This window comes from Hydra vulgaris, chromosome 13, assembly GCF_038396675.1.
Source record: "Hydra vulgaris chromosome 13, alternate assembly HydraT2T_AEP".
Taxonomy (NCBI): Eukaryota; Metazoa; Cnidaria; class Hydrozoa; order Anthoathecata; family Hydridae; genus Hydra; species Hydra vulgaris.
Genome location: NC_088932.1, coordinates 36435001 through 36452500, shown reverse-complemented (window position 1 = coordinate 36452500; position 17500 = coordinate 36435001). Strand labels below are relative to the sequence as shown.

At 26.4% G+C, this 17500-nt stretch overlaps 1 protein-coding gene across 2 annotated transcripts in view; it reads right to left on the bottom strand.

The window, feature by feature from the left end:
• LOC101240970 (uncharacterized) overlaps positions 1-17500 on the bottom strand; it is an 89095-nt gene that overhangs the window by 47241 nt on the left and 24354 nt on the right. For both annotated transcript variants that reach the window (XM_065816637.1, XM_065816636.1), the window contains exons 3-5: positions 16364-16536; positions 11456-11641; positions 3690-3876 (exon numbers count right to left, since the gene is read on the bottom strand). In XM_065816637.1, the coding sequence (XP_065672709.1) occupies positions 3690-3876; positions 11456-11641; positions 16364-16536 (546 nt within the window). The remainder of the gene's footprint in view (positions 1-3689; positions 3877-11455; positions 11642-16363; positions 16537-17500) is intronic.

The following is a 17500-nucleotide window of genomic DNA, read 5'->3' as shown; positions in this document are numbered from 1 at the left end:
ATGTATGTATATATATATAGATATAGATATATACATGTGTATTTATATATATATATATATATATATATATATATATATATATATATATATATATATATATATATATATATATATATATATATATACATATATATATATATACAGTCGTGTGACAATTTATTATGGCCACTATGAATTTTGATCATTTTGAAGTTTAATCTCATTTTTTTCATATGAAGAGTAAAAATTCATTATTGAAAGTTAATCTTTTGTTTAAAATAACGTTTTAACTCCTAAAATCAGTGCTTTTTTTATGCTACTGGCAACACTGTCACTTTTGACAGCCATTTTGTATGATGTCATCTTAATTATAATTTTTTTGCTGTACACTTGATAAGTTTTATTACTAGAGTTTTGAATTCGTTTACTAGGTTTCCGTCAAAATATTTATTAAAATCAGTAAAAATATTGTTTTCTTAAGCTGGACCAATCTGGAGTCAAATTGTCAAAGAGAACGGTTCAATGTCGCCTACACGATCTTGGTTACATTTCACGACGTCCAGCTAAAAAGCCTAAACTAACACCAAAATGGTGCAAAAAAGTATAGGAATTTAACAGAAAATGATTTGAAATTGGTAAAATTAATTTAGATGTTTATAAAATATCCACTTCACTACACCAAACTTTAAATACTCACTTAACAATCCTCGTATAATATTTTAAGGTATGCTTTAGCGACGAGAGTACTTTCCAAGTTTTAACAAAAAAGGCTCAACATGTAAAAAAAAAAAAGGGGGAAAAATACTTATTGGACTGCATCATTCAAACTGTTAAACCCCCCACCTCTGTGATGATCTGGTCAGTGATATGTGAAAGGGGAACGGGAAGGCTCTATATTGTAGAGGGAATAATGAATCAGTTACAATATAAAAATGTCCTAGAACAAAGATTGTTGTCACAATTGGCAGAATGGTTTAGTCCAGGTGAAAAAAACCTTTATGCAGGACGGGGCACCATGTCACACGGCTATTTCAAGTTGCAGAACTGGCCATTCAACAGACAGGTTTGACAATCATGTATATGGTTGCCAACGTATAAATAAAAAAATAATGGAACCATTTTTCCAGCTTTTTGTATTTCTGGAACTTAAAAGTGATAAAAATTTATTATCTTATGAAAGTCATTTGCATAAACAAAAGCATGATACTTTTAACTAACACTTCCTGTTTTAAAAAATATTAGACAATGGTAACTAATAGCAACAATACATTAATTGATTAAAAAATACTTTTGTAACAAAAAATAAATAAATTTGTACATAACAGCACTTAAACTAACACTATTGATGAAACATTGAAAGGCCTCTAGTGTTAAATATATTTTGTACTAATTTCTTACAAACCTTTAAAGAAATATATAAAAAAATTTTTTTTGAAGTTGAGATTTTGTTTGACATACATTTTTCATTGTATTGGTTAAAATTATATTAATAGTTATATATATATATATATATATATATATATATATATATATATATATATATATATATATATATATATATATATATATATATATCGATTGATTTTTAATGTTGCATTACAATAATAATATAAAACTCTATTTTGGTTAAGAATACTCAATAATAAAGAAAGTAAGCAGCTTTTTAAATAGAGCAGTATATATATGTTTTTTATTTTTCTATTTTTATTTTTTTATTCACCTCCTCAAGGTCAAGAAGGCCACTACAGATGAGGAGGCTACTTAATAGTGGTTATAACCCTCTCTCAACTCTATAACTCCAAAACACAACCCTTGACAAACAAGGCTGCTGCGTGAAGAAACAAGTTATGCGCGGTACTACCAGGGACATGGTGGGGATCGAACTCGGAACCTCTCGCTTATGAAGCGAGCGCTTTTCCACTACACCACTACCGCATATGTATATTTTTATTTACATAGAGAAAAAACAGCTTTTCATTGAACTATAAATTTCATGTCTATACGGCAATCATCAGCCATGTACTATATTAAAAACTTTTAGGTCAGCAGTTAGGTCAGCATTGCTAAATGCTGACCCTAGTTCTGAGGGCTGTTTATATATATATATATATATATATTATTTTTTTTGTTATTTCACCTCCCCAAGGCCCAGAAGGCCACTACAGATGAGGAGGCTACTTAATTGTGGTTACCCTCTCTCAACTCTATAACTCCGAAACAGGAACCTTGACGAACAAGGTCGCTGCGCGGAGAAACAAGTTGAGCGCGGTACTACCAGGGACGTGGTGGGGATCGAACTCGGAACCTCTCGTTTATGAAGCGAGCGCACTACCACTACACCACTACCGCATATATATATACATATATATATATGTATATATATATACATATATACATATATATATATATATATATATATATATATATATATATATATATATATATGTATATACACATATATATATATATATATATATATATATATATATATATATATATATATAATATATATATATATATATATATATATATATATATATATATATATATATATATATATATATATATATATATATATATATATACGTACATATACATACAGCCCTCAGAATTAGGGTCAGTATTTGGCAATGCCGACCTAACTGCTGACCTAGAAGTGTTTTAGGTCAGCAAAAAATCTCTGACCTTGTTTCTATTATTTATGGTAAAATCTTTGTACAAAACTTTTTTTACCAACCTGATGCCAACCTCTAACATTTTAAGGTTGGTAAAATGCCAACCTCATTTTTCAACCTTATTTATATATATACATATCTATATATATATTTATATACACATATAAAATGTATATATATATATATATATATATATATATATATATATATATATAGAACCCTTAGATGTTGTCCGAAAGTTTTTTCGATATTTTGTTGACAAAAAGTAAAAATTAAAATGCAAGACCGGAATTTTTTTTTTTTAATAATGATAGACTGCCTGCCCCAACCAAACCCTCAGTCGATGTAGCAGCACTCCCTTGCGGGTCAGGCTATTTGTCAGTCGATGTAGCAGCACTCCCTTGTGAGTCAGGCTATTTGTCAGTCGATGTAGCAGCACTCCCTTGTGAGTCAGGCTATTTGTCAGTCGATGTAGCAGCACTCCCTTGCGAGTCAGGCTATAAGATAGTCGATGTAGCAACACTCCGCGCATGATTTACAGTAAAAAAAATAAAAATAAAAACATTTTATTAAAAAAAATAAAAAAAAAAACATTTTATTAAAAAAAATAAAAATAAAAACATTGTTTATATTGTTAAAAACATTCAAAATGTTATAAAAACATTCAGAATGTTTTTAAAAACATTCTGGTCAGTTAAATTAGCGTTTTTGTGGTTTTTTTAAAAAACGATTAATTTGTAATTAAATTAATGGTTTTTACTTTCGTCCAACACGGAAATGTTGGACGAAAGTCAAAAGTAATTAAAAGTGACGTATGTGTTGGCGTAAGAATCACTTTTTTCCTTCCGCTCTTCCTAAAGTCAACAAACTATAGAACTATATATATATATATATATATATATATATATATATATATATATATATATATATATATATATATATATATATATATATATATATATATATATATATATGGTTACTTATATATGGTTAGTTTATATTTTTTATACACCAAAATAAAATTAAAACACTTACTTTGAGATCTTTTTCTTCCAATTAAAACAAAGCTATGAGTATTTTGCTTAAATGTTTTGTTATTATCAAAGTATACTTCAACTTCAAGATGAAATTTTTTTCGATCATCGCGCACACTTTTATCCAGTTCGTAAACTTTAAAGTTATCCACCTCATATACAGAATCCAAATTTATTTTTACGAGAAACTATATGCAAAAAAAATTTAACCATCTTTAACAAAAAAAAAACAAAATCAAAATCTTGATTAGACAAGGAACAATACAAAAATTTTTTTTTCTGCAAAATTTAATTAAATTAATTTAAACAAGCTGATTTAATAACAATTATTCAAATTATTGTTCAACTTTCAGTTATGAAAAATAAAAATATTGTATTTGAATAAAAAAAAAAATAAACTTGTTAACAGTAATAATATTTAAATTAAAAAAAAAGTCTACTTTTGACTACTTGAATAGGACAATGTTGTAAAAGGGTTTATTTAAATCATGTCTAATGATTTCGATTTATATTTAATTAACTAATAGAGACCTAGGATAAAAACCAAAAGATTTTTTTTTTTTATAAGACATTTTCACAACATAAATTTTACTTTTGGAAAATAATTGAGTGGAAATAAGTAAAACTTTGGGCAGAGGAGGTGACAATTTTTGTATTAGTTTTGTAATATTCATTTTTAAACGTAAGAGCATTCAGACACAAACATACATCCACACAGGTAAAATTCATAAACATAATACTTACTTTATATGTATTACATATAAACATACTTACAGGAAATTTTATGTAAAATTAAATGTAAAAACTTACAAAACAGTGCTGATAAGTATAAAAAATATTTTTTTTCAAAAAAAATTTCTTCAAACTTCTTTAAAAATTTCGAGAAAAAAACAACAAAAACTCTTTAAAACTCTAAATAGTAAAAACATAATATTAAGTTATCCTTTATCTTAATCAATCTCAAATTATCAATCTCTTTTATATCAATTTGTATAAAATAACTAAAAAAACAATTTTAAAAAAGTTTAGTATTTGACAAACATTTTGAAAAATGAGTTTGAGAGAAATAGAATTTTTTATGCTCTATGCCTCCTCGGTGATCTTATTTAGCAGTAAGTTCGGATGTAACAGTAATTAGATTATGAAATTTATCTTTAGATTTAGAAGTACTTTAACATTTTTATATTAATGTCGCAGACCAACTTGGTTTTTAATATAACTTCGTTTTAGTTTTACCTCATAAAATTAGATTAATTTAAAGTTCTTTCAACTGTTCTGTAAGCAATGCAAAATCAGTGACTGTTGAAGACCTATTGACTATGAAATTTTATTGTTTTATAGGTATTTTCCTGTGATTTTTAACCTGATATTCATTTTAAAAGCAGAATAAAATGCAGTTTTAGTGCACTTGGCAAAATTGTAAATAATCACAGTTTAAAATCTTAGCTGATGATTGCAATAAAGAAGATATGACAATAAAATCAGATAACTTTCATATTCAGATTTAATATCTATTATTAGTATATAGTAATATCTATATAGTGTGTGAATGTATATATATATACTTACAAACATGCAATTAGTCTTAACACTTCCGTACACATCTTTTGGTTTTAGTTGTTACTTTCTTAGTTTATTTTTACACTCAATACAATACAGGTTTACACTCAATAAATACGGGTTTAGCATGATCAGTAAGGCAGGTAGTACACAGTGAGTGAATAGTTTAAATCTGTTTGAGTGATATTTTTATTACTTTTTTTTGATAATTGATATGACTAGGTTATGGATAAGAATTAAGAACTATCCTTATGACTAGAGATAGTTCTTGATTCTTACCCGTTTTACCCTTGATGATCACCCATTGGTGAGTTGAATGACTGTTATTCTAAATGTTTTAAGTCTAAATAGTAAATAAATAAATATATAGACAGACATAAAAATAAATAAATTGGATTGTTATGGTATAATTGGTCAAAATAACTTTTATTAAAATTCACGGTAACAAAATGGTCTTTTTTTTTCTTTCAAAATAAAGGAAAAAAATAATTTCCATTATTTTTTACAGATTTAATTTCAACTGAAAATGTCATCTATAGCAAAAACAATATGATCTCAAACCGAGCTATATCTTTTAGTTAGCTTTGTAACTAAATTAACAGGCAGCAAGTTGCCACCATTTTGTATAGCATTTAGATTCTTCCTACATTACTAACTTGAACTAAAGAAAACAATTAGACAATCTTCGGCAGCTACCATCATAGAAAAAGCAAAGTTTTGGAAGAAAACGACAATCTCTATGAGAGATCAAAACTGCACAAACAAGCTTGAGTAGACATTTGAACATCATTGACTCAACTTACAAGAGAATTGGCAGTGTCTCCAGGTTAGAAGACTTTTTTGACGCCACTCATGCCAATGATCTGATGTCGCTTATGCTGATACTATGATATCAGTATTACAAGAAGATAAGGATTTCTTGCTAACCCAGTGAAAAAAAGGAGGAAGAAAGTCAATGGCTAGTGTAGATAAAGTGATTGCTGCTATGGAGGAAAGGTTTTCAGAAAATGAGGAACAAATTTTGGCCAGGAGACAGTGAGCAGATCAAATGAAACAGTTAGTAGCTACAGCTGAACTTATTTTATCTGGTTTTAAAAACAGCTCAGATGAAAATAGTAAAAAGAAACTGAGGACAATGAGAGTGAGGGCTGTTAAAGGCATGGCATTCCAGACACCAAAAAGTGTGGGCAAAAAACTGTAATTACTCCAGAACTTGAAACAGCTCTAAATCAAACAAAAGTGTCAGACTATTTTTGTTATAGCAAAAACTGTTGACAGTTTGGAACAGAACATTGATGAATTTGCTTTAAACAGAGACTCAATTTGCCAACACAGATTGGATCACTGAGTTCAGAGATCTGCATGAGTAGTAAAAGTTGTAAGACTTTTTAAGAAAAAAAAAAAGAAGAACTAACTGATGTTATTCTTGACACAGAAGCAAGGCTATAAAATTTAACAACAGATGACATCAGGTCTGTTGTATTTCAATAAGGGCAAATGGCTTAAAAACTTTTAGTAAGGAAAAGAAAAAAGGTGGTTATACCTGGATAAATAAATTATTATTATTTCTTTTTTTTATCCATTTATTCAACCAAAAATTGAAAAATTACAAGTTTTTTATAATTTTACAAAATTAGGTTAGGTACCACTCACATAGTTGAAAACTAGTCATTGGAGTGACACCTAAATAAAATAAACAAACAAAAAAAATAATAATAAATAAAAGGATGTGTAAGTTAAATTAATTTAAAAATAATAATAATGATGATAAAGCTATAATAAAATAAAAAATAAGACAAAAAATATGAAAACACTCAATTAATAACAACAGCAAACAAAAATAAAAACAATTAGCAACAGCACAAATAAAAACAAACCTTACGCTTACGAAAAGCCAAAACACAAAAGCTACAAAATGAAAATCCAAAAACAAAAACTTCTACATTTAATCAAAAGAATAAATTAAAAATAAAAACAATCTTTAGTTATTTTGGGGAAAAAAAAAGGTGTAGAAAAATTAGTAAAATAGAGAAACAGCGAACAACAATAAAAATAATTAGCAACAACAGCGCAAATAATTACAAACTTTACGCAAACAAAAAGGCAAAACACAAAAAATACAAAATGAAAGCTAAAACTACAAAACGAAAATGCAAACACCAAAACTTCTACAAAATAAAAAAATTAAAAAAAAATAATTTTTTGTTATTTTCGGCAAAAAAAAAGGTGTAGAAAAGTTGGTAGCAACTTGGTGCAAATGGTTAAAATTTCCTTTTTTTTTTTTTTTTAAAGTGTTAGTTTTAAGTATTTCCTTTTTAAGTGTTTCTTTGTTTATAATATGACTTGTTTATTTTTACTCTTCATTTTCTTTTGATACTTTTAAATTCTTTATTTTAACAATTGACTATTTTTGATTTTCTTTTGATACTTTTAAATTCTTTATTTTAACAATTGACTATTTTTGATTTTCTTTTGATACTTTTAAGTTCTTTATTTTAACAATTGACTATTTTTGATTTTCTTTCTTGATTTCCTTTTTTTGTCAACGGTTAAAAAAAGACAACCGCCATATGTGATGACCTTGCGCAGAGACCATTATATTTATTGATACATTTACCACTTTCCATTTGGGAGCCAGCAGTTGTTTTAACTAAGGAAGGTGTATATATGATAAAATTACTGTTGACTGTGATTTGTGTATAAGCTTTTTTTCTTTAAAATAAATCTATGTTTTATTTTAGACATTTTTTTTTTATTTTTTTTTCTGTTTTATTTTAGTTCAGTTTTAGTTTGTTTTTCTTTGTTTTTATTATCCTTCTTTATAAAATAAGCACCAAAGATTACCTGCACCAAATATAACAAAATTACTAATCTATTTCTGTTGGATAGAATTTTTGGCTGGTGAGCAACGAATATCTTATTATAGGCAAACAAAGACATTATTTCATGGTACATATATATGCACAACATCAAAACACCCTTATGCTTATATAGTCTCAAACATCTCAGGCAAACTTTTTTTGAACTGTTTTAAATAAAAAAAATTTTTTGATTTCATCCTTTATATTTTCTGCACATACAATACTATTTTTGTGTGTGACCTATTTTTTGGTTTGTATATGGATGAATTTTTATGCTGGTATCCAGTAATACTTGACTTAACTGTACTGGTACATTCAATACTTAATTTGACAACCATTGGTATATGTATGTGTGTATGTATGTGCTTGTAAATGTATGTATGTATGTATGTATGTATGTATGTATGTATGTATGTATGTATGTATGTATGTATGTATGTATGTATGTATGTATGTATGTATGTATGTATGTATGTATGTATGTATGTATGTATGTATGTATGTATGTATGTATGTATGTATGTATGTAGGTATGTATGTATGTATGTATGTATGTATGTATGTATGTATGCATGTATGTATGTGTGTGTATGTGTGTATGTATGTATGTATGTATGTATGTATGTATGTATGTATGTATGTATGTATGTATGTATGTATGTATGTATGTATGTATGTATGTATGTATGTATGTATGTATGTATGTATGTATGTATGTATGTATGTATGTATGTATATGTGTATGTGTATATGTGAGTACTAATGTAGTTTTAGGTTGTAATTATAAATATATATTCCCCCACCCTACCCCCACCTTCTTAGGTAGTTTTTGATGCTTTTCACTGTAGTAATTTTGTTTCCTGTTTTCATTGTTGTTGATATATTTCATTCAAATTCTGTTTTTTTGATTAGTTAGCAACATTCGAATTAGGAATCTATGACAGTTAATTTTTTGTAAACTTTGTATGGTTTTGTTGTTTTTTCAAACTTATATTTCTATATCTTATTGGTTTGTTTTTATTTGTTCAACAAGTATCAATTTTAGCAACTTGTGTTGTGTTTATACTAAAGTTTTATTTAACAGCATTTTTATATATATATATATATATATATATATATATATATATATATATATATATATATATATATATATATACATATATATATATATATATATATATATATATATATATATGTATATGTATATATATATAAATATATATATATAATAATATAATTATATATATATATATATCTCACTATCCATATTATTTCATTAAAAATATTAGTTCTTTACAAATTTGGGTGATATTAAAAGTGTTATTAGGGTTTTGGCTGTTTGTAGTAAAGTCCTTTTTACTGCAGTATGGAGCAGATGTAAATAGCAGGGTAAAACATAAATGGCAATGATGATTAAGAAATGGGATAAACTAGATATTGGTGCTGAACCTCTCTGAAACTCGGTAATAATAAATACAATTCTGAGGAGAAGTTTATTACCACCTAATTTATTACATAAAAGTATAATTGTTTTTTCTTTATCTTATACCCCCTATCATTTTATGTTGGTGTATTTTAAATATTAATTTATCTATGCATGTAAATATATATATATATATATATATATATATATATATATATATATATATATATATATATATATATATATATATATATATATTTATATATATATATACGTAAGTGTATATATATGAATAAAGAAAATATCTTTATATTATCATGTATAATATTGTATACTTGAAAGAGTGCTCAATAGATAAACTAGAGCTATATAGTATATATGTTACTGTTACCCGCAGTACCAGGAATTAGCTAAATGCTAATGTTTATAAGAAGTTTAAACGCTAATGTTTATAAATATATTATAAACATTAGCATTTAGCTAATTCCTGGTACTGCGGGTAACAGTAACATATATACTGTATATATATATATATATACATATATATATATATATATACATACATATATATATATATATATATATATATATATATATATATATATATATATATATATATATATATATATATATATATATATATATATATACATATACATATACATACATACATACTGTAATACTCAGAGGCATAGTGAGGATCATTCCTGAAAATAAAATATAGGTTTAGCTAGAGTAACAATATCAGATTTAAAAGACAATGCAACTGAGGATGAAAGTTTTATTTAATTTGTAAACATTTTTAATAGTTAAATACTTTTTGTAAAGGTGTCATTACTTTTTGTTGCTTTAAAATAGTTTTAAAAGTATTCGAAGCATTGCAAACATTAAACGAGTGATAAAGTTGAATTTTAAAAAATTTAAATTAAAAAAGAATAAGTTTATTTACTTTTCTTCAAAATATTTTTTTTTCAAAATAAAATTTAGGCATATACTCAAACTTATGGAAATGTAATTAGATTTACTAAACCAAATTACTAAAACAAAAAAATTGAATGAAAACAGCAACCTAAAAATTGAATGAAAAACTTAATTACTTTTAAATTTTTAATAAAACGCTAGATTAAAAAGTAATAAATTAGAAAATACATAGTAGCCAATATTTCTTTCAGTTTACTTGTTTTTGTTTTTTTATTTGATCTGATTCGTTTGGTCTATAGATAAAAAAGTGTGTTATTGCACAAACTTCAAGTTTTATGGCAGTATTGTTTTAATTAATTAGAATAATTCATTTTATTTATTGCGATTTATTATAAATGCACTTTATGATAATGTTATAAACTGTATGAAACAGCAATAAAACAGCACAGCAAAGTTGTTTTATTATTCTTAAAGCTCTTTATATTGACAAAACAACTTCGCAGTATCGTTTTATTCTTGTTTTATATAGCTTTTAATAATGACCATTTAACACAATTTTAATTTATATTACCGTCAGCATGAACGGGGTATTAAGTCGTTTCTATATAACTTTTTCTATGTTTAAAGTGGTTTAAGTATTGTAAGATTTACTTTCTTACTTTAACTTTAGTATCATGTTAAACAAAAACAATTACATATTAATTATAAATATTAACTTCTTTTTAAATAGAAATATTAAATATTATTTCTATTTAAAAAGAAATTAACATTTATAATTAATAAATTAATTATAAATATTAGTTTCTTTTTAAATAGAAATAATAAATATTAATTTCTTTTTTAAAAAAGTTAAATGTTATTACTTTATACAAAAAAAAATAATTAAAACCAAAATTATAAAAACTTTATTTTTGTATTATATGTGAGTGGTTTCCTATTCAATTAAAAACATAAATAAAACCTTTAATTTTATTAACTATAAAAGAAAGAAAAAAAAAATACCTTTGTTTTTTGCACTAAACTTAACTGACTTTTGATAAATACATCTTTATGTAGTTTGTTTGTTTCACGTTTTACTTTAATAGTAATATGCTTTGCAGAATTCCTAGCTTCAGTAGATCCAAATTCAAGAAGAAAGGTTACATCACCATTGTCTATTCGTTGCATTGATTGTTTATTTGAACGAACCTAAAATCAGTAAATTATATATGTAATGCTAGTAATGGTGTCTGAATAATTATTTTGGGTAGATGTTAATGGCATTTAGCAATTGTCTTAAAAATTTATGTTAACTCCCGACCCTTTTTTTTGATCTAACATGCTTGCCTAGATGAAAATCTTTGTTTTATTTATTTTATTTTTTTTCTACTAAAAATGCGGGATCTTCCAGATTCTACTTATACTTTTTATAGCTTTTCTGGGTGCCCTTGTGGTCTGCCTCCTTTGTAGTGGCTATTTGATTCTGTTATCTCCTAATGAGGGTACAGCTCTAAAATTCAGTTTAAGTTGGCTGTTAGTAAAGTTTCTTGAAATCTATGGTATGTATGTAAAAGTATGGCTTTTAGAGAGGTTAGTTTTATTACCATTTGTAAAATATTAGAGTATTAGCAGTGCAATATTGCTTATGGATTTTGTCCCTATCAGGGCTTTTGGTGTGCATAGTCGAAGTCATATAAGAGCAATTTGTTATCACTTAAGTTAATTAGAGCAGTAACAAGGCTGTTAAATAACTTTTTGTTTGGTGTGCCATGCATTCTTAATGATTCAAAAGTAAAGTTCTTTAATAATTAAAAACATGAATGTATTAGCTAAAATATTAAAGATAAAAAAACATGAAACTTTTCCTATCTATCTTTTACAAATATTGATTGTTCCATAACTTTTCATCTTTTAAATCATACTTCATGCAAAATTCACCAACCCTACATAATCTTTGTAAGACTAATTTGAATTTGACGGTTTTATCACCACTCAGATTCTGGATCTCAGTAATGAGATCCAACATCTGTTGATTATCTGCTATTATCCTTTTGATTCAACAGTGACATGCTTGGCCCTAACATATACTTAAGTAATTCACCTATTTGTTGTGAAATCAGTTATGAATCCTCTGACTGTTATGCGCGTTTGTTTAACATTTCAATAGATCATTATACTCTTTGTTCAGATTTGTTCTCCTACAAAACTTCTTTGAAAAAAATTTTGAACCCTCTTTAACTGTCAATATTGTTGTAATTGGTGATTTTAATACTTATCACTTTGAATTTTTTTCAAAATAAATTTCTAAACAATACAAATCATCATGGTTTCTTGATAATTATTATTTGTAATTTTTATTATTATGGTCCTTGGGCTAATGTTTTTCCTCTATATATGAAAATTTATTATGAATTTTAAGTCAAGTCTTTAACCTATCTTTAAGTCATGCTTTACTCCTTAATGAAAGAAGCCAAATCCATTGTGGAAAAAAGAATGATGATGATCATATAAATGTATGGTGACACTTTAAAAAATAAGAAAAGAAGCAATAATCTTAGACAGATAGATACTGGGAATAGAATAAATCTAAGATATGACTTTAGTAATGGAAGCTGAAATAATTTGAATGTCTAGAATGGCAAGAAGAGTATGGCCATAAGATTCAAGAGCGGAATTAGAAGAATATTTCTTTGCCTATTTCTTGGGAGAGGTATTAAGATCAGATTGAATGTTAGCCTTACCTTTGTTAATGACACTTTTAAAAAATTTCCATAAGTCTCAAGAGCTTAACTTCTGAGATAAGAATGAGATTCAGTAACTTGAAAATGATGGAGCTTAGCATCAGACAGCATCTTTTTACATCGATTTCTTGCAAAATCAAATGAGTGTTCTCAAGAGAGTTGTTCTTTTGAATAAAATAAAAAAAGATTAAAATCATGTATAACAGCTGTACTAGAAGATGAAAATCATGGAGAAGAATGAAGTTTGACTTAGAACTGACAAAAAGGAATAAATACCTGCCTGTATTAATGAGGTGATGTTAGAGGTGCATTTACCAGTGGAGAGAGAAAAGAAATCAGCCCAAAGACTACAACAAAAAAAATCATTAAAAAAAATTAAAAAGAAGAAGTGAAAGACTTATAGAGATCATTGTATGGTTAGAACCACCCATAGATCATCCAACTCATATTTAAAAAATCTGGAGAATTATTTGGGTAAAATATCTGGAATTTTGGAACTTTGAATCCAGAAAATATTTTCCCTTATATTCCTCCTAATTTTGATTTTAGCAAAATTGTTTTATACCTAAAAAATTTATACCTAAACTTGTTTATTAACTAATACAAAATGTTTTAGATATCTGAACTAAAAACTAAAATTTGAAAAAAATATTCAAAATTCTGGAAATATCCAGAAAAGGATAATCCCTGGAACCACCTAAATGAGAACAATGATAAACTGAAAACAAGCTAGGGTCAGAGACAAGACGCAAATCAAGGAGTGATGGTAAGTGACTAGGGTTTTCCATTTAGTCACTAATAACAACAATACTAGCATAGGGGTAAAGAGAAAGATCATGGTCAATTTGACCAGAAATTATATCTAAAAAAATGTAGTCTTGGGAAGATGAAGAATAATAAAGAACAAAACGAAAAGTAAGAGTGAAGGCGTACTAAGTGAAAAGAATAAAAGAATGGTATTAGGATTCAAATCTAATTTTTAGACAAGTTGGTAAATTGATGCATAAAAATACCCCCAAGCCAAGCATTTAACAATGGGAGTCTTTGTGAATCAAAGGGTAGTACCCATAAATAATGAGATAAAAAATGAACAGTTGAATTTAAACTAGTCTCACAAAGAAAAAGCAAATCAGGGGAATTTAGCAAAAAGATTTAACTGATGTAAAGTTCCTTCCAAAACCACGAATATTTGTTAATGATATATTAAAACAGTTTGGTAGTAGTAATGGTTTTCAATCTTTAATATTTGTGGTTACTTTGGGCATAGTTTAAGTTTAAAGAGATTTTAACTCATTCATAAATAAAGTACACCATCTCATTCATATCTCAGATAGAGCACAATATCCCAAGCGATGAGCTATGCAGTTGTCTCAGCCCTGTTAATTAACCCAAAGTTGTAACTTAGGGCTCCTTATGTCGCTTTGACAATGCACACCAAAAGCATTAACAAGGACACCATTCATGCGCAATATGGCACTGTTAATATTCTGATATTTTACAGCTGTTGATAAAAGCAGCCTTTCTGAGAGCTCCCACAGAGTTTAGGAAACCTTACTAACAGGCAAACTCAAAACCATCAAACTGAGTTTTAGAACCGTACTCTCATTACAAGATAACAGGACTAGTTGCATAGCCACTATCAAGGAGGCACAAGCAAAAATCTATGAGTAAAGTCAAAAGATCCAGCATTTATCATCCTAGGCAGGAAACAATGTAAAATAGGTTTACGTTTACACCAGCCTACTAGATGAAGAAGGGGTTCAAGGCTAGAATTATCTTGCTTATCCCTTAAGTCTTTTGTAGAAGGCCTCCTACAAGACAATAGCTGGATACAGTTAACATCTGCCCAAGATGAATATTTTCATTGAGAACCATCTTTACTTAAACAAAAGTTTGCAATATGAAATGACATTTGGAAAGATCACAGCTATCAGAACATAAAATGTTTGAACCCAAAACAAAGCTATTGGTTTTTACTGTTATTTTCATACATCACTAATTTTTTATAAAATATTTAAACAGAATTAAATAAAAAAGAAAGCAATTCCTGCAAGGCAGCAGGGCATAAGGCAGGTAGTACTGGGTTACTACCACAGTATATCGCCATTAAATTATTACTATCGCAGCTATCAGAATATAAAATATTTAAATCCAAAACAAAGCAATTGGTTTTTACTATTATTTTCAAACATCATTGATTTTTTATAAAATATTTAAACAGAATTTAATAAACAAGAAGACAAACATTTTTATATACTCTTCTAAACCATTTTTATCATATTCACAAGATTTCAAAGCAAAAAAAACTGAACAATGTTTTTTTGTATTCTTTAGCTATCACTAGTAGTAGAACAATAAAAAAACCTTAAGAACCTTAACCTTAACCTAAGAATCATTAAAACGGTAGTAAATAACAGAGTTTTGCTGAAAACATTTGAAATGAGTGAAGGATTCCAGTTAATTACTGGCCCATTAATAAAAAGTCTTCATGAGTACTACATTTTGGATGATTTATATCACAAAATGGGATTCTACATTTTGGGTGATTAATAATTTATCAACTGCAGCAAATTATTGCAGTTGATTGGATATTTTTGCTGCACTCTGAAATATGGGATGAATTAATTCATCTTGGTGATCTCTTAAAAAACCCATATGATGTGACAACTTCAAAGAATCGACATCACTTCAAGTTTTTAAATAAATGATTAAAATTGAAAAGTGGCTTAGAAAAATTAAAGATAAATAGCAGAAATCAAGGAAAAGCTTATTAATAAGGGTATATTTCTAGCTGCAGATTATCTTGATTTCAAAGCCCTGCAAAGAACCTTTTTGCTAACTTATCTACAAAGTCTAATGACTGCACTTATACATCATCCCAGATATACAAGTTAACTCACTGTTGGCACCCTAATAAACTCAGCTTCTGTTTCTAATGCTATTTATCACATAAATTATTCTATAGCTTGCAGTTTTGCAGTCTCAACAAAATTTCTGTCACAGTTAAACAAAAAAAATTTCCTAAAAATATTTTTCAGTGCAATTTGAACAACTCAACATGAATTTAACAAAATCTCGTTTTCCTGCTTATAAGTTTAATCTATAATATTAGTAAATTACCACACTGTAAACTGTATGTTAATTATAAAATATATTAAAAATAAGTGAAAAAATTTAAAAAAATATCAACCTGTTTTTTGTAAAACACTTGAGGAAAATCTACATAAAGTATACTAAATTCATATTGGCAATCAAAAAAATCACTTGCTGAAATTGCACTTTCTGCACTGTAGGTTGGAACAAATGAATTTATGAACTCCTCACATGTTGGACTTATGTTCTCTCCACCACATATACAGCCATCTAAAAAAACATCAGTTGTAAAAAATTATAATAATTGTAATAAATTGTAATAACTTATCTAAGTACTTATTATAAAATTTCACATTTATTATTACACTAAATAATTTACTAGCGTAATATTAACTTATAAATCATTAAATATTTACTAAGTTATGTATTATTATTATAATTATTATAACTTTCATTATTATAATTATTATTATTATTATTATTGTTAATATTGTTGTTAATATTATTATTATGATTTCTATTGTTGTTGTGATTATTATTAATACAATTATTGTTGCTATTATTATTATTAACGTTATTGTTTCTATAATTACTTTATACTTATTATAAATTACATGTGCTATTCATAATTTTTAGTATTTATCTTTTGTCTTTTATACTTTTTTATATTGTTTATAAGCTCTGTATTAAGTCTATGATCTTAAGCTTTGTATGTGATTGTAAAATATATTGCTTTAAATAATCTGTATGTAGAAAATACATTTGTTATCTTGCTATTAAGCACTTTCAGCTGACTGAAAGAACATTTAGCTGAAAGATATATTTAATCAATTATCTTTTATTGTTAAGAAACTTTTAATTAATTGAACTGGTCTATAGCCAATAGTTTTATAACCAGATGACTGTTTTAAAGATATATTTTTATTTTTTATTGATCCTTAAGATATATTAACAGGTATCTAAATAGAAATATTTTTCAAAATTTTAAATTTTTTTTAGCTCTGCTTTAGTCATTATTTCATTTTAGTTTGCCTATAGTTAAAAAATGGTTAAAACATAGTTTTAATTATGTGAATTTTTATTACTTAAAAATGACTTCATTACCCAATAGTTAAGGAAAAAAAACAGAAATCAACACAATTAAGGTAAGAATAACTTTGTTTACTGGTATTATTGCAAAACTGAATTTTACTGTTTGTGATTTTTATTGATAATAAAATAACTTTTTTTAATT